General features: G+C 39.6%; 1 protein-coding gene across 4 annotated transcripts in view; it reads right to left on the bottom strand.

Annotated features, from left to right (window-relative positions):
* Nucleotides 1–18934, bottom strand: part of PKN2 (protein kinase N2) — a 52741-nt gene that overhangs the window by 19246 nt on the left and 14561 nt on the right. For all 4 annotated transcript variants that reach the window (XM_079981237.1, XM_079981239.1, XM_079981238.1 and 1 more), the window contains exons 2-7: nt 12140–12440; nt 6686–6837; nt 4996–5113; nt 3139–3284; nt 2831–3044; nt 692–877 (exon numbers count right to left, since the gene is read on the bottom strand). In XM_079981237.1, the coding sequence (XP_079837363.1) occupies nt 692–877; nt 2831–3044; nt 3139–3284; nt 4996–5113; nt 6686–6837; nt 12140–12371 (1048 nt within the window). In that variant the 5' untranslated portion in view covers nt 12372–12440. The remainder of the gene's footprint in view (nt 1–691; nt 878–2830; nt 3045–3138; nt 3285–4995; nt 5114–6685; nt 6838–12139; nt 12441–18934) is intronic.

Below are 18934 nucleotides of genomic sequence, written 5' to 3'. Positions count from 1 at the left end.
ACACAAACTCAGCTTAGAACTTTAAGAGGATTTTCAAGAAGTAAAACAAGCAAAACATGCAAAGACTGGTTATGTGTCTGGAATGGAAAAACAAATACAAACATTACGAGCTGCAAGAATCTAAGGCTACTGTTAAGTTTACGATTATTTTAAATGTCTTATGTTTAATGTCTTTGCTTCTTTTACCCTTGCTAAATAATGGTGAATGTTGACACACTCTCCCAGTTGAAACTCCCACCAGTTGAAGTTTCCCAATACATTGTGAGTGGGGTTCAACCCTTCGCTGATAAAGGACTTGACACTGGTGACAGTATTCCCTGCTGCTGCTGCAGCCTCCCTCCATCCTTCCTCACCAATGTGCCTGGCAGTGGTGATGGAAGCTGGCACCAGGGCTCCTGCTATGCTCTGGAATGCTTTAGCAATGTCTTACGTGGCAGCACCCCTGAGAAATAAGTTCTCAGGATTCCCAAGCCAGTGTACTTTTCAACCTACTTAATATTTTTTAGCATTCACGGTCCTATTCCGAAACAGGAAACTTGTTCAAGACCTCAGCCGGAATGATCTGATGTGCTTGAGTATACCCCTGTTAAGTAGTACTACTAATAACCCAATTTTGCATGTATCTACTCTTACTAAAAGGCTTCATGAAAGTGTTTTCTGAAGATAAAAGCAAAGGTAAAATGTACTGAACTGGACAAATCATCAGTTTTCAGGAGGTTCCGACTACTCCCACTTTTACTTTTGCTTGTTCGGCTCATGAAAGATGATCTGGCTTCACTTGGACTCCATCCAGGTAGAGTAATGGATGTGGCTTTTGATCGACCAGGGACATTCTCCAAAATATCTTGGCAGCCCATGAGCCTAACTTCCAAAGTACCTAGAATGAGATCAGATTGCCTTGGCTCATATTCCTAGCAAAACACCAGCTTCAGCAAATACAAACAGATCATGAATGGTAGCAGGACAGGTAACTCACAAACTTTCAGTCTTGTGGAGACGATCTAAAAGCACAAACCTTATTTCTTAGCTAGCCACAATGTAAGAGCTGCTTCACACAATGTCTATGAAAAATAAGCATACATATATATGGGTGGCAGGGTACCCTGATCAAGTGTTTCCATGGCACACCTTCACAAGTTTCACAGCACTATCCATGCCTTTCGAAACATACATTTGTTTTCATATATCACCTTTCTCAATGTGAGGCCTTCTAGATGTTGCTGGATATAACTCCCATAAATCCTTGGCCAATGGGTTGATGGGAATTGCAGTCCAAAATTTCTAGAGGGCAACAGTTTGGGAAATGCTACCTTACACACTGGGGGATAGTCAACCGAGTGTTACTCAGAGTAGACCAACTGCAATAAATTAACAAGATTAAGCTAAACCCATTAATCTCAATAGTCCTACACCGAGTAAAAATTAGCTGCATACCACCCATCATATTTTTAACACAAATACAGTAAAAAGGAACATTAATTTTTTAAGAAAAATGCAAATCAACTTTTACCATTTCAACTTTGACTTACATGTGAACTTTCAATGTGAATTTATTTGGCAAGGGACAGATTGTGTGCGCAGGACTACGTATGTAACGAGCTAGTTCTGCTACAAGTTCAGTTTAAAAACTAAAGTCATTTTGGGAAACACAAGCTAACAGCTGTGCTCGTGCTTCTAATTTGGTTGTTTATTAAATAATTTAGTAAACAACATATTAGGAACAGAGTTTTTATTCAACACCTGCTTCAAGTTAGCAAATAAAATCTGCAGGGATGTATTTAAGATCTTCATTAAGCATACGAAATATCTTGGAATTTATTTTCTTTATGAAGTGCTGCAATTACAGACACGCACACAGGCTGTCTAGAGGAACTGTTGGACTATATAGTCTCAACTTCCATAACCCCTGTGCAGACGTTTATTCTTGTGGAATACTAACTCTTAAATTTCTTATATTTAATTACTTTAATCTAGAAAACCCATTAGCACAAGTAAATGGGAGATGCATTTTTATACATTGCTGCTATTTGCAATTCTCTCTTCACGTTATTAGCAAAGTCTTAATGCTTTGTAGAAATCTCCCTTTAGGAAAAACTTAATTTCCATCACAACTCAGTTGCATGTGATTATGACCATACTTCATCTCTACTGCCATGTCTGATGGTTGACCGGTGAGAGCCCACAACCCCCCACGTCACCTAAAAGTGTAACGCGAGGAATAATGGAGCAGATGTTCTCAAAGCATTTGGGGGTATTAAAAGCATCATATCAAGGACTTCTAAATTCTGTGTTAGACTCTGCTAGTGGATAGTAGGACTTTGTGGGCCCCAGGAATTGGCTTGGGGGGTAGGGCGCTGAAATCTTTTGCCTGATCAGTTGTTGGGACAAGGGGTTGGATCCAATGCTTGGCAATCCACAAGTCTCATGCAACATACTTCTGCTTGGACAACACAACTTCCCCCCTCTCTCCTGTGCCCCACCCCCATACCCTCAAAATATGTCCCAGAAGAGAAGATTTTGGGGTTCCTGGGGAGAAAGGAGAAGTCCCGTTGTGCAAGCAGACCACTGCGCACACAGAGTTGGGCACAAAAATCTCCAATATTAATTAGTTTGCCAATTCCGATTACAAAAATCCTTTGGGTTTTGCTGTGCTAGAATAGCAAGACCCACCTCCTAAAAGCACCAACCACAAGAATCTTCTTAACCAACATAAATGCAAGCCACTACTCAGAAGTTTGAGGTTAGTCAGCAACTGAAATACTCACAATTATGCAATTAGCGCAAACAGAAACAATAACAAACATTTCCAGAAAAAAAGAACACCACAAACCTGTTAAAGCGGCTGGCTTGGATAGTGTACTATATTGATTCTGTGTAGAGATCATACTTTGACGTGGACTTAGTGTTGGTGACGAAACAAGTGAAAGTTCTTCTATAATAATACTGCTTTTGGGGTGGTTTTTAGGGAGTTCATTAAGTCTCTGTTCTAGTGAATACTTTAAGAGGTCCAACTTCTGGCTTGATTCATTAAATCTTGCTTGAGCCTTGTTTGTGAAAAAATAAGAAAAGAAAACCGCTAAGAAAATTGTTGAAATAGAACTGTTTAAATTCAGATTTTATTTACTCTGTTAAAATTACCTCTGAGAGTGCTTTTCTGTCAGTAACTTTTCCAGATCCGAGCAACTTCATAACATTTTTTGCCCCTTCTGCTACTGCATATTCTATCCTAAAATGATGCCGCAGTTCCTCCATTCGGAGCTCAAGGGGGCTTATAACAGGTTTTGCTGCAGGTAAAAATACACACAGAGATATTTAGTATGCATTCAACTAGCTTTTTAATATGCTTATCTTAATACAAACAACTGCTAAACATTTTGACCACAGAAATAATTAAAAGTCCTAGCCTAGTTGGTGAAAGAAGTGAGATGTTAAGTTTAGGTTACAATTTTCAAAAAAACATCATTTGCCAATGTGAAGACCTCAGGAATACCTGTGGTCCTGAGACCAAGTGGTCCTTTTGCATGCAACAACTGATAGCACTGCAGCATATTTTTAGGGTAGCTGCATGGTGTCATGGGATTCCAACTAAACATGAAAGCTGTTGAGACAATATCCACCTTGCTGGGTTATCTCCAAATCTGCACGTGGCTGGTGTTGGTTAAACAACGCAGGTTCGTAGACCGTGCTTTGAAATTGGCTTGTTTTGAAAATGGCCAGAATTTGTGATAAATTCAAAATTCCTAGCTTGCACGCAAGGACAAGTCAAGATTAGGGGAATCTGAAACAAAACACTAGCAAGGTCTTCTCCCGCCCACACTGGAAGAGAGGAGAGCATGCAAGCTTGAGACTTCAGTCAGCCTCTTTTCAGCCTGTGAATGTAAGGCAAAACCATGGCTGAGTGTTATGTGCTAATGCAGCCATGTCATGTAAGTTGTTATAGTTTATTTCCTTCTCAAACCTTTAGCTCACGCTCACAATTTTCTCAGCAAAAAGGCCAAGAGTTGCAACATTTCTGTTGGTGCTACTGAACTGGAGTGCACAACTCATTTCACTCTGAGGGTCTTTCACATTTTTATTAAGTGGGCTACATTGCTATTTTACTCAAATTGTTACAATCAACTTGGTTTGCTCTGCAGCCTATTCCATGAGCCCCCTTTCTATTTTCTATGCATGGTATCACCTTTCTCAACCACCATAGGTTTGCTTACTATCTCAACAGTTGCTTGCTCTCATGGTATCTCTCCACTACTTCTCTCTGTACTCCTTAGCACTCTTCTGTCTGTGGCCCAGCATGGATTTCTCTTGATTCCCATTTCCCCATCCATCTATCTACCCATCCATCCTCCTTTTCTTCTTTGAATTATATCCTCTGCCCTTTCATTTACATTTCTTCATGGAAAAAATACAAGACCCACTCTCCCAGCAATTCACACACTGAGGGAGTCTTCAATTCTGTCTGGCTGCAGATGATGGTGCCCATATTCCATTACAAGCTGCTAACACAAGATTTATGAAGGACACGGGCCATGCAGAAAGCCTTTACTGGTGCACCATGCATGCCTGGTCACATTTTAAATTAATTTACCATGTGCAATGACCCATTGTACAGCAGGCCAAAGGCACCACTCAGCCAGGCTATTGATGGCTAGCTTTCTAACCTTACATGTGAATGAGCCAGTATATCCAGGAAGGGCACTTAAAATGTGACTAGGCATTTGTGGAAAGCTTGCAATTTGGGGCTTTCAATGTGGCAACAGTCCTGTATAGATCAGGTCTTCTTCTGGGGAGAGATGAAGCAATACAGATGTAGAGCAGCATGCACTATCCCACACCCACTTTTGATAGAGTTGGGCAAGCCAGAGAAGTTCCCACAAAGTGGGGCTGGATTGCCAACCATGGGGATTTAGAATTTTCCCCAGGGTTGAGGGGGAAGGCAAGATCCTATCCAAGATTCTATCAACAGTTTAGAGAACGTTCTTCTCTTGAATGCTTCACCATTATCAAAAGCCAATTCATTAGTCTGGACTGCCTGAAGTATCTGCATCCTTATAACTTCAATTTTTGTCTTGCTGTCCTGAAGCATCTGTTGAGCTGTTGCAAGAAGCTTTCTATCCTAAAAAGAAAATAAAGATGCTCTTAAAATATGAATTATGGAGGGACATCCAAGTAACAGCAGCTTGTGTTGTCTTTTCTTGACAAATTCAAGGCGATTCAGAAATCACATAGTTTTGCGACTATTGTGTAAAACATTTTGCTGTTTCCTTTGTATTTCCCCCTCAATTTATGTTTTATCCACTTGTCAGAACTTTGCATCAAATACTCTATTACTGCCTCTTTAAATTTCTTTCTTCCTGCTATATACGGTATTTTAACCTATCACAGACCCTTGCAGAAGATGGCAGAGTATTAAAAATAAAGTTTTAATAGGAAAGTAGATCCCAGAAACCCAAGAGACTTGAGTGGAAGCTTTCAACATGCAGAACTGCTGTACTACGGAATAATTCAAAGTTCGCAAAACTAAAATGTTGCGCTACTGTACTCTGCAACACATTGCTTATCATCAAAGGGCTCCTGTACTGATTGTAATGTCACGTGGGCGGTATAAACTTATGACTGGAATTTCTGCAAGCCCTTGAAATTGTTATCGGCAGTCACTGATCCCCAAAGTTAAGGACTTGCACCATAATGTCATTTGCATTTGTTTGCCAGTAGAGAATGTGCAAGATGTTTCTTCAAATAAAATATATGACAAAACTATCCACACATATACTGGTAGAGCTTGTAAGGGAAAACAAGGCTTTTAAATATTTGAAGTAATGGAAAGGAGCTTGGAAGAAACAGCTTCCCTCCATGTTAGAAGTGCTGTAGTAAGATTTAACAGCGTAATTTAACATGTATAACTGAAACAGTGCTTGGAAAGCTACAAACTGAGTTTCAAAAAGGTCAGGGAGCCATCAGGAAGCAATTCAAACTGCCAACTCTCAGTCTCTGCAATCCATTCAGATCACTTATAGTAATCTGCATTTCTTTTGTTCTTTAGCCACATGCCAACATCCTGGTTCCAAGTTAGGGTTGCTGATGAGCACTATTCCTGGGCTTGGGACAGATGTAGCACTTCCAAAGTGTAAGAACGGGATGGGCGAAGGCTGTTTTTTTAAAATACAAAGCTACAGCATAATCCGAGAAGATGTTCAGTTGGCACATCTTCTCAAAAGAAGCCAGTACTCAACCAGCGAACAAAAGATTCATGTCTTGCTTGGAAACAAAATGAATTTAGAAACTTTTTTTTAATGCAGCATATGATGGATTTTCCTACAAGGCATTTTGTCACACTACCCATATCAGGTAGTGATATATCAGGTTTTCAGAACGTGTCAAACTCCCCAACATTTTTTTGTTTTTCAAATAATGTGATGCACGTATGATAGCCTATTGGGATCAAACATGAATTACTTCTAAATGACCACACCACTCTTTATGGAAGTATGCATTTCTTTAACACTGTCTGGTTTACCTAATAATAATAATAATAATAATAATAATAATAATAATTTATTATTTCTACCCTGCCCATCTGGCTGAGTTTCCCCAGCCACTCTGGGCGGCTTCCTCAACTGAAAAAAATAAGTCATTTGCACGCAAACTGGAAAGATGGTAGATTTAACTGGCTTTTCATAAGTCTTACCTTTGATGAACCATTTGAATACATGTGGATCATATTCTCTGCACCTTGTTTTACTTTCAATTCTATATCCAACTGTTTTTTTAAGGCCATCAGCCTGTTGTTGGTTGGAAAACGAGGGTCACTGTTTGGTGTATCTGGAGTTCTGGGGCAATCTGTGTATTACATATAATCAAACCAAACAACAATTATTCTAAACGGATCTATGCTAGATTAAAATAGCAAAATGTCAAAGTATTAAGATTAATATAAAATTATTTCAGTTAGCCAAATTATTTTAGTAAGCATACAGTACTTCTACTAAGAAATCTTTTATATCTTTGCCCAAGATTACACCTGATATCTACCATGCTTTCTATTGTAGTAACTTTTCAGTATTTTGCACAAACTAGTATCCATGTCAAAGTGAGGTGATGGTTTCTCACTGAGGCACAGACTATCATCTTTCCTATCTTGTCTTGGGTGACTGGTATATAGCTTTTCCACTCCAACTGAGAACTGATAATCTAAGAAAACAGTTCTTGGACAAAATTAAACCATTCACTAATAATAATTCTAAGAGATCTTATCAAATATAATATTTCACAATATATTTCAAATATAATGGAAAAGCATTCCCAGTAAAAGCTGAGAATAAGGTCAACTGCAATAAATAATGGCTCAGTTCCAGAATTCTGCTCATGGAACTCTCCCATCAAAAATCCCTGTGAACTCTGGGGGGCTGCGGGAATCTGTAGAACCACTACTGTAGAACCACTGGCATAATGACTACCGTTCCCCTCTGCGCTGCCAGACTCTAGCCATGGAAGCATCTGCTGAATCCAAAACACTTCCATTAACAAAAATATCCCTTCTATTTGTGTATCCAATCCTCTCCCCCTCTCTCTTTACAGGATGTTGATTCAGTTAATCTCCTTTATAATAATAATAATATTTTTTTATTTATACCCCGCCCTCCCCAGCCAAGGCCGGGCTCAGAGCGTCTTACAAGCAATAATAAAAACAAGATGAATGATTACAACTTAAAAACAAAAATAAAATACAACATTAAAAAAATGGAACATTAAAATATTAAAATGTAGCCTCATCGCAGGAGGAGAAGGAAAAGAAAAAAGAAAGAGAGGGAGGGAGGGAATCAAATTGGCTCCAAGCCAAAGACCAGGTGGAACAACTCTGTCTTACAGGCCCTGCAGAAAGAAATCAGATCCTGCAGGGCCCTGGTCTCACGAGGCAGAGCGTTCCACCAGGCCGCAGCCAGAGTTGAAAAGCCCCTGGCTCTGGTTGAAGCCAATCTAACTTCCTTAGGGCCTGGGACCACTAGGGTGTTTTTATTTATGGACCTTGAGGCTCTCCGTGGGGGCATACCAGGAGAGGCGGTCCCGTAGGTACGAGGGTCCTAGGCCATGAAGGGCTTTAAAGGTCAAAAGCAGCACCTTAAATCTGACCCTGTACTCCACCGGGAGCCAGTGCAACTTGAAAAGCACTGGGTGAATTTGCTCCCATGGCAGAGACCCCGTGAGGAGCCTCGCTGCAGCATTCTGTACCTGCTGGAGTTTCTGGGACAGCTTCAAGGGCAGCCCCGCGTAGAGCAAATTACAGTAGTCAAGCCTGGAGATGACCGTCGCATGGATCACTGTGGCCAGGTCGGGGCGGGAAAGGTAAGGGACCAACTGCTTGATGCGGCAAAGGTGGAAAAATGTCGCCTTGGCTGTTGCTGTAACTTGCGCCTCCATGGAAAGGGAGGCGTCAAGGATTACACCCAAACTCTTAACGGAAGGCAATGGCACTAATTGGGCCCCCGCAAGAGAAGGGAGTTGGTCCCTCATCCCCATGCCATCCCGACCTAGCCATAGGACCTCTGTCTTTGAAGATACTCTGTCTGTCTTAATACTTTATGTTCTACATACATACAAAGGGTAAGCACAAGTTACTATTTGTTGTAGGCTACAGTGCCTAACGCTTTAGTAATTCATTTCTTATGCCAAGAACACTAGAGCTAGCATAAGAAAAAAAGTAGTGCCTGTATTGTTTAAGTGACTGTTGGTGAAAAGGAACGAATGGTTGACATAAGCGAGCCTGAATGTCTAATTTAAAAACATTTTTTTTGGTTAGTAGTAACTACCACAGAGATTACTATAAAGTAATCAAAAAGCAGAACTAGTTGTGGCTTTTATAGTTATAAAACTATCCATGGACTGCATCAACAAACTGTCTAGTTGCTTTACAATAATTTTGGTGCCAGTGACAATTTGCTTAATCTTATGTTTACTGATTATGTATTTACTGAACATTAACTAGTTTCCCATTTCAACAAAAACTGTGTCCATCATTATGTCCACTACAGGGAACACCTTGAAAAAACTTCCACACATCTAGAGATACTATCAACATAGAAGGAATGCTGTAGCCAGGGGAAAAGTGTTTTGAAATTATTCTCTTGGCTCACTTTCCCTCAACTTTACCACTTTAAATTCAGAGTGAAACAGAGAACTATTTCCCAAACACTGATGTCTGTAAGTCCCACTGAAATGAATGGACTTAGTCATTAACATACATCCATTTATTTCAATGAGATACAGAGTATGACTTAGATACAATCCACTAGCCCGTGTTGTTTTGATCTCACATTTGCTATACTGTATCTCCTTTTACCATTCCTTCCAAATTTTTTTGTTCTTCAATATTCTCTCCAGTTATTCCTTTCTGTTTCTCACTGTATGCATACACATGTACACAGACACGCATCAAGCAAATATCCAGAGAGATAAATAAAACACAAAATACGAGGTAGGTGACAAAAAATGAAGCACCTTTTTCTCTCAGACGCACGCTACTGCTATATTTTCTCCACTGATTCTCAGAAGCATGAAAGAAATACAAATATTTCTTGGAAAACATGCCTGCATGTGCTTGATATTGGACATAGAACTAAACAACAACAACATAGGTTCCAACAAATAATGGCCAAATATCTGGTTACAACTACACTATTTATTGTACTTTGTGTTATTCAACTGTTCTTTCCAGAAATATACACTTACAATATATGAAAAGCACTTTTTCTGTACAACTGAATAATCCAAATTTACATAAAACAGAGAGCTGACTAAAGTCTTGGGCAATGCTAACATGGAAAGAATATTTATTTCATGTTGTTGAATTTCAATCTCCACAGAAAACTTGTTGAACCTAATGGCCGATTCAACACTGCCACTTTTGAGCAAACTACCTCATGACTGAGACTTAAATGCCAATCCTTCCTCTAATCTTCCTCTTCAAATAGCTGCTGAAATAGGTTCCTAGAAAATTAGGACAGGATTGTAACCAAGGTAAAACTCTTCAAACATGACTATATGCTTTGACAAGCATTTCCGATATGGATTATATTCAGAAGCTTACTAACAAAATGAATTAGTTACAGCAAATATTACATTCTCTATAGCACTCTAACAGGAGTGCTCATTTAAAGGCGGAAGCCTAATGCTATGATTCAGAGTGCTACAAAGTTAACAAATGATAAAAACATTAGTTTTTCAAATTGTTATTGTTACAGTTGAGAAACCAAAATATAACAGGTTTTTAGATTTCCTCATCTTCTAGCACACTCCAAAAGAACAAGTTTCCTAACGTCCTTATCAATGGACTTCAGTAATTACCAATATAAAGATATATATTTTAGTAATCTGTATGGCTTGAAGGGGACACTTGGTTGCAATCCTAACCAGGTCTACTGAATGGCAAACTTGATAGTAGACTTCATATGCATACCAACCAAGAAAAAACCCTCAAATGGCCCAAGACCTGCCACTGGGTTGATTGTGAGTTCACAAACTAAACATACAAACCGTCACTAGCTGATGCAGTGTTTGTACGTGAAGGAAACAGCAGCATTCTTAAAAGGTCCCAAGATCATTATGTTGTGAACAAAGAGCTGGCTCTGACACAAAGGAAACAGAGCCTGCAGAGGTGGATGGGGTGAAGTGGGATGACCTGGTTGCCTGGGAAACAGAAAGCCATCCTCTTATCTCTGCTGACACAAGGAGGAATGGAGAGGTCCCATGCCCAGGACACCCAGCTCACAACACAGCTGCTGGGATTGAGGAAGCACCAAGTAACCTCACTGTCATTGTGCTGGGGATACCTTTTCACGCTCCCAAGAGAGAAGAGCTTCTTGCAGGTCCTAGAACAAAAATGGGGAGCACGTACAAGCCTGGAAGGGCCAGACCTAGGTATCACTACCTGCTCTGCCCAAGTACAATGGAGAACCAGGGAGGATAAAGAATAAGACAATGAAAGCAGGGAGTAAGAACTAACTCCAACATGGCCATGAGGAGGAGGAGGAGGAGAAGAAGAAATTTATTTATACCCCGCCTTTTTCCCTGCTGCATCTGCACAAAATAGGAACACTACAAGGCCGAGCTTTCAGTCTATGCAAAAACACATTGTTCTTTACTGAGACTTTATGTCCCTGAGTAACACTGTACATAGACCCATAGTTAATCTCTGCTTGATTTTGCTCAAAACACCTGTAAAATGAGTGACTAGTAGGAGCATGAGCAGTATCTTCCTATGAAAATTAAGTTGCAGGATGCTATCTGTACTACTTTAGCAGTAATATATTTTCTCAGATTTTTTGTAAAGTTTATTTTTAATATAATATGCTTGTTTGAACTTTAGCATCTTTCAGCCCACTAAGAAGATTTATTTTTCTTTCTATGCAGCCAAAGGGCTACACATGCAAAACTAAGACTTCATTTCTATGAAAAATTGCTAGGGAGTGAAAGATTTATTTATTACATTTATATACCACCTCGTATCTTCCACGGATCTCAAGGTGGTGTACACGGTTCTCCTTCTCCCCATTTCATTCTCACAACAACCCTGTGAAGCAGGATAGGCTAAGAGATGGTAACTGGCCCAAGGTCACCCAGTGAGCGTCTTGGCTGAGAGGGGATTCGAACCCTGCTCTCCCAGGACCTAGTCCAACACTCTAACCATTACGCCACAATGGCTCTCTGAAGTTCAATCCAAGCACTCCTTTTCACCTACTAAGCTGTAGAAGAAAACTGGAATTGGCACAAGAGGAATTTTCCTTACTTGTTTCACCTAATGTTTCACTGGAATTCCACAGTCTGAGCAGTGTCACAAGAAGCATATTTTCTATGATTTGCGGCTACAAATTACTTCATTTCCATATTACTATGCAACATCTTAGAGGAATAAAATGCAGAAGCAATATAATTATGTGCAATGGACTAAGTGAGATTCCTAATGCTGCTTTCCTATGTTAAACGAAAGTGGGGATGGCTGCTCTTTACGCGCATGTATCTGCAGGTAGAACTTTGTGAATTCTGATATAACTCTCAGTATTTAAAAAGCAGACCAAAAGTTAACTGCTAACTCTTCTAGGTTAAATGTTGAGGATGATTAAAAAAAAAAAAAACCCCACTCACTTACCTGTAACATCTTCAGGTTCTGTTACAACAATATGAGCATTTAATTCCTGTAATTTATGATGCAATTCTTCTAATTTCTTGTTTGATTTTTTCAAAATATTGTCTACATAAGCCAGGTTTTTTTTATCTGTAGTGACCTTCCTGAGGTTTTCTGCTCCTTCTTTGATTTTAAGTTCCTTCCTTATTTCCCGTTTTATTTGGTCCTTGACTTCATCCAACTTCTGCTGTACCATCGTGTCTGAATAGTCCACTTTTTGTCCAATGCTCACACTCTCAGAGACAAGAATATTTCGCACATCTCCCTGCAGAAAGAATAAAAAGCACAAGAGTTAATTAATGACTTTGCCCACAATACTCTGTAAAACTAATACTCATTTTAAGAGGCCTTTTACTAACCACTTATTTGAAAATGTACTTACAGGGGCAATGACAGTGTTATATGTTGACTGACAACACTTAAAAGTAACAGATTTAAGTTTCACAACACCTTTCATGTGCCTATTTTTAACAGAATTCATTTAATTCCCATTGGATTTGCAAAACATTCAGACTCTGTTCAGATATGCTTCAAAACTAATAGTCTAACACAGCAATCCTAGCTGTTTCTCAGAAGTCTCACTGAGTTCAAAGAGACATCCTCCCAGATAAGTACGCACAAGATTGCCACCTTATACTTGTAGATTTCACTGTTTCGAAGGTGAATTTAGACAATTATTAATCCAAGTAACAATGATGTATTTATGCATATTTAGCAGATATGTCCCATGAAGAAACAAAGATTAAAAAACATTATTTTCACAGAATTGAATCTGGAATACAGAGGCAGGTATGTATGAGGTTTGTCTCTGGTTATCCCATCAAAACCACAAGGTATTTTAGTCACCATGCTATAATATAATTGTAATGGGGTTTGGGGTTGCTTGTGCGTAAGCCGCAAACTGCTCCAAGCTGAGTAGTTTGGTCAAAACTTTCCCCCGGCTGGACAGCCCTTACTCAGTGGCTGTCTCAATCACTGGCAGAATCCGTCAGTGGGCGTTTCCTGAACTTTTTCCAACATAAAAGCTCTTTGACACCAAGTCTCCGCCTAGCCTCCCTGCGCGGAAGCTTTCTGCGCAGAGTGGGCGTCCTAAGCGGAGGCTCTGTGCTCTCCCCGCTGGTCTCGCTGGAACAGTCTCGGAGCCCTCCCTCCGAAGCTCCCTCAACCTCCCCTTTCTTCCTGGCGTCACGCCTATCTCCTTCCCCAGCAGAAGCTTCCCCTCTCTCCTTGCTGGTTCCATCTCCAACGTCATTGGAGAGCCTTACCTCCACCCTTCGCTCTGATGGCAGTTCCCTGACAATAATCATATGCCTTCACCACCCTGAGACGTTTAACTATTAAGTGGGGTTTTTTTGCAGGCACCCCATATATGTATATCAGAAATGGCATAATCACATTATCACTAGGATGACAGAAAATGAGAAAGAGTCCCCTATTTTTCCAAAGACTTCTTCCTTCTTTCAACTTGCTTCAACCGCTCTCTGAACACAGAGCACAAATTAGGTTTGAGAAGTGCTGAGGTGTTAGTCCAATATTACTAAATGTGTAAACAAGTCCTTAGATTAATGCTGCAATCTTTTCAGATGCTACATGCACAGAACCTAGGCATTTAATAAGTGCTTTCCTGTAGAAATGCTTCATACATACACAATCAGCTATTAAACAAAAAGCTAGAGTCCAAATCCCAGTTAAGTAAATATAAAGTCATACTGTTAGCAAATACGAGAGTCTAATTAGATAAAGATGATCACATGCAATCTTGTACTATTCTAGGTCTTACACTGCAGAACCTACAAAGCAACTGCTTCCATCAATTACTAGGAAAGTGTTGATGCACATTTCATTTGGAGAGGTGTAGCCAATCCAATCTTTGAATGCTTGTCACATTCTGAATGCTGGCTATTATAAATTAGTAATACACATTTCATCACGACAGGAGGGTTAAAAGAGATCTCATATTTCCAAAGATTTGGGCGCAGGGGAGTGGGGGCAATGAAATGTTTAGGAGCCCAGTCAATAGTGTAATTTTAAAAATGTTCTTAATTTGTCAATTACTTACACAGCAACTGTCTTCTATGTCATTTTGAAAAATCTAAATTAAAAAAATGTTTGTTAGAGTAAAAATGTTTTTCTTAATATAAAATCCAAGATGAACGAACTTGGGGCGGGGGGACCCTGAATATATTCAGGCAAGTTAATGTAACCCTTATTTATTTTTTAAAAAAGTTATCTGTCTCCACAGGTTCAGGTATCCAACAATGTTCTCAAAGAATATCAACTATTATTTTTCTTTCTGCACAAAAAAATGCTAAAAGTCTGATATAATTAGTCAACCTAAGACTTACACAATCCATTACAAGCCTAGAGTTCTCATGGTCAACTACCCTGGAGGAAGCTGCAAGAATGCAACATTATATTTATTCCCCATGTCTCTTCTAAAGCAACACAGTTGGTTAACATACAGAACATGAATGTTTGGTGCAGTACTATATATAGCAAGAGCCATAAAATTCTCAAGGTTCAAAAGGCAACTGTAAGTAAATATAGTAAAGATTACCCTAGCAGTAATCTCACATCCATTATTCTGACCACAGAACCCAAACAGTGACTTGAGCTTCCAAATGTAAAAGCAAACTGGTTTATAACTGCTTCTGAATGTTATGTGTTCACTCTAGTGACTTATCTTGACCGCAGTGGCACTCTAAACTCTGCTTTATGCAGGGAGGTAGACATCACATTCGTTCATGCACTGCTACAGTGACATGAGAGCAAGACAGACTCGCCTCTTGGCTGGGCATCCTCTTTCTCTTTTCCCTCCTGCCTCAAAACTTGAGCAGCAAAATCATTTGCAAAGTACAGTGTCCTCAAGATACAGAGTAATGGCCATAATTGTGATTTGGCAGTTAGATGGCATGTGCTAGTAGCCATCATATTTTACCTATCTCTTTACAGTGGTACCTCAGGTTACAGACGCTTCAGGTTACAGACTCCGCTAACCCAGAAATAGTACCTCGGGTTAAGAACTTTGCTTCAGGATGAGAACAGAAATCGTGCGGTGGCGGCATCGGGAGGCCCCATTAGCTAATGTGGTACCTCAGGTTAAGAACAGTTTCAGGTTAAGAACGGACATCCAGAATGAATTAAGTTCTTAACCCAAGGTACCACTGTATTTATCTTTGTTCAGGTAAGATTTTATACTATTGTCTGAAATGGCTATTAAATTCAGAAGAAACCATGCTGCATACATTCAGAAAGTAAAGCTAAACATTTAGCAATCTGCTGGAGATCTAGTATTCTGTAGCCCTTCCAAATATTTTATACCTCTCTTATAAGAAGTGTTGGAAGATATCTGCAAACTCAAGATCCTCTATCAGTTCCCCCCCCACCCCCTGAACCACATACATGAGTCATTTACCAGCAGAATGTGTTAGCTTATATAGAGTGCAAAATGAACAGGAGCAGGGAGATCAAAGTCTGTTGTACTTCCTAGGATGAAGACAGACTACCATGGAATTGAAAGCATCAGGATTCCAAAACTGCAGCACTAAATTGAACCAACCTTCATTTAAAATGAGAATCTCAAATTTCCACCTGCTAGCAAGACTACATAAACCCTGCAGTCCTAAATTGATCCTACAGAATGCAGCAGAGTGACTGCTTTGATAACTATTCTATCTGCACTGTTTATCTAATTTATTCATTGCAGGGAACAGTCTAGCAGAGAAACGATATGCTTTATGACATCCACTGTGCAAAATGGGAACCGTGAAAGTTTCAAATTCAGACAAATACTGTAAGTTATAAAAGCTATCCACATATGCTTAGATTTGCAGAATTCTGACTGCGTAAGCAGTTACCTTATTACAGAACCTAGAGCTTTAGGGATAAGAGCACTACATGACTAAGTCCATACATTCAGATGGGCTTTAGATTTACTTTTCTTGAAGAGGTGTTATCCCTTTGCCCACCACATTGAAAACTACTTTCAAAACTGACAAAAGTTGATGGAAGAGAGCCTCTTGTTGGAAAACAAGTCATAATTTCCAGTACACTCGGGCAATCACATTGAATTTCCACAAGCATCTCTCTTGTGGAAGGTAGCCACATTATTTTCGGTGGAGTCTTTCTTTAGATGCTTTCTTGCAATGTTCATTTTTAAATGCTTAAAATGTTATTATTGTGAAATTGCAAGCATATAAACACCATAACATAAAATCATATTTATATCCAAACTTACTTCAGGACTTTCACCACTTCTTCTCCCCTTGAAACTCCCTCTCCGCACTACAGTTTTCTGTAGATCCTTACTGAAAGGATTCTACGTTGGTTTCTATTTACCCAATACTGTCAGAATCCTCAATCTGGGATTCACTTCTGAATTGCTCTTGTTCGGGAAGCTTTGCAAAATGGGAAACTGAACAATTTCAACCCAACCATTTAGTCGCCTTTAGATTTCATCATGCCTACAAAGTAGACCCAATGGGTCCAGTCCAAATATGACTGGATCATAGTTATATTAATAAATTACACTTTAAACTAATCACAGTTTGTCTACTGTAATCACAAACTTCACTTAAGTTTAAATTCAGAAGAAGGTATATTCAACCTCCTCCTTTGGTGAATGCCAGAGGAAAACAGGGAGGACTACATAAGCCCAATGCTTGAGCAAGCTCATTTACATTGCACTTTGCCATGGTTAAGCTTTACATTTACACTGGGCCACCATCCCTTGATTCTTGATACAACATGCAAGGGATAGACATGAAAAAGTGAGGAATCATTCCAGCATATAGACTACATGCAACTGAAACATTTATCAGTGCTTAAATTTCTAATTCACAGTGATACCCCTCTCTAATTTCCAAAAATGACCAGACAAAGACAAGGCAAATGATTTTGAAGTAAGGGTAAATGCCTATGCAGATCTCTTCTTATCTTGTATGTCATATACAGAAATAATCTTGTAACAGCAAAATCCCAGTGCACAAGTGAATCAGCAAATGTATATATGGGGCAAGTATTATTTACAATAGTGGTATGGCTAGTTAAGCAAGTTTGCATGACTCAGACTGATATTTATACCACTATATACAGGTACCAGATAAAAGTCGAAATAAAAGAGCTCCAGCAGTTCAGCACTTGAGCTTAGTATCAGGATTGTAAAAGATGGCAAACATTATGGGGGAGTGTTAGCAGACCAGACCAGGCATATGTGCCCAAACTTTGTGCAAGTCAAAGAAGGGATAGGTTGCCTCCAAATCAATATGATTTTTTTAAATTGTTTGCAGCTAATACACATTAGAACGCAACACACAAAGACAAGACACCTCAAGAGTAAGTTAAACATTTTCAGGAATACAAATTGTCAGTGTTTAATATTGTTCCTCATATCATTTTAAAATCCGCATGGCAGCCTAGCTCTCAATCCTCTTTAGGGTCAAAAAAGTAGGTGTGCAACTTTCTTGCTGTAGATAGCAAACTTGTCTTAGCCAGCAACAATCTAATGTTGAAATCATCTGACTGATCTTCCAGAAAATTATGAAATAAAAATGAACAGCACCGATCAATCCTTGGGCAAGCACCATATTCCTGCTTGCAAGAAGTTCCGTATTTGGAAGGTAATCTTCTCATACCTACTTAGGAAAAGGAAATGAGCCACGCCACCTGTGTAAGAAGCGCTGGAATTTCTTGATTACCAATTGTGGGGGTGGGTAGGTATGGAGAAAAGAACTCCTGAACTGCATCCTTTATGTACAACGGGTGGGGAATCTCTAGCTCCGTGACATCAGCTGGGAGGGCAGGGTTCAATTCTGCCTTGGCTGAGCACACCTGTTCCCAGCAGGAAACAGGTGATCACAGCTAAAACAAGATTTAAACCCCTGCTTGTCAGCTGGGAACAGGGGCACAGAGCCCAAGTTTTTATTTGCTTTTGTTTCTGCAGGCATTGCCTAAAAGAGACCTGTCCTGTGCACAGCTAAAAACTTAAAATCTAGGCTTCTTTCTCTCCTTCCCATTACTTGATAAGCATTTCTTTGTTTGTTACTATGTTCTGTATTTTTATTGTAAACTGTCTTGTGATCCTCAAATAAATGACAATATACATATTTAATAAATAAACAAAATACAGTGGTACCTTGGAAGTTGAACGGAATCTGTTCTGGAAGCCTGTTCGAGTTCCAAAATGTTTGGAAATCAAGGCGTGGCTTCTGATTGGCTGCAGGAAGCTCCTGTAGCCAATCAGAAGCTGTGGAAGCCCTGTTGGATGTTCGGGTTCCAAAGAACATTTGCAAACCGGAGCACTCACTTCTGGGTTTGTGGCATTCTGGAGGCAAAACATTCGACTCGTAAGGCATTCACGAACCAAAGTACTACATAGTGAAGTCAAACCTTGTTGTGCACCCTTAGGTGTAAATACTGAATCTAAGAGCCCATGAGTCCAGTTTGAATAGTTACTTCTTAGTAAGGCATTTCATTTCTGCTTTGTTAACAAGCGGTCAGTTTGGTAGTATCTCAGCAGTTGTCCTACTTACTTTATGAATCAAAACTGGTGCTGTTTGGGCCTCTTGTAGATTGTCATTACTTTTAAAAAATGGGAGACGCATTTCAACACTGGACAACCTACAACTGGTTTCATTTGCCTAAGTCGATGCATCACAAGATCTCAAAAGCATTTTTTGGTTTTATTAACAGCAACCTGCCCAAAACCTTAGCAGAATTTCCTTTCCCCCCATTCTTAAATGGTTCACACACTCACTTCAC

Source organism: Podarcis cretensis (genome assembly GCF_951804945.1).
Source record: "Podarcis cretensis genome assembly, chromosome: 6".
Classification (NCBI taxonomy): Eukaryota; Metazoa; Chordata; class Lepidosauria; order Squamata; family Lacertidae; genus Podarcis; species Podarcis cretensis.
The sequence above is the reverse complement of the archived record's forward strand: the minus strand, read 5'-3'. Positions and strand labels throughout refer to the sequence as shown.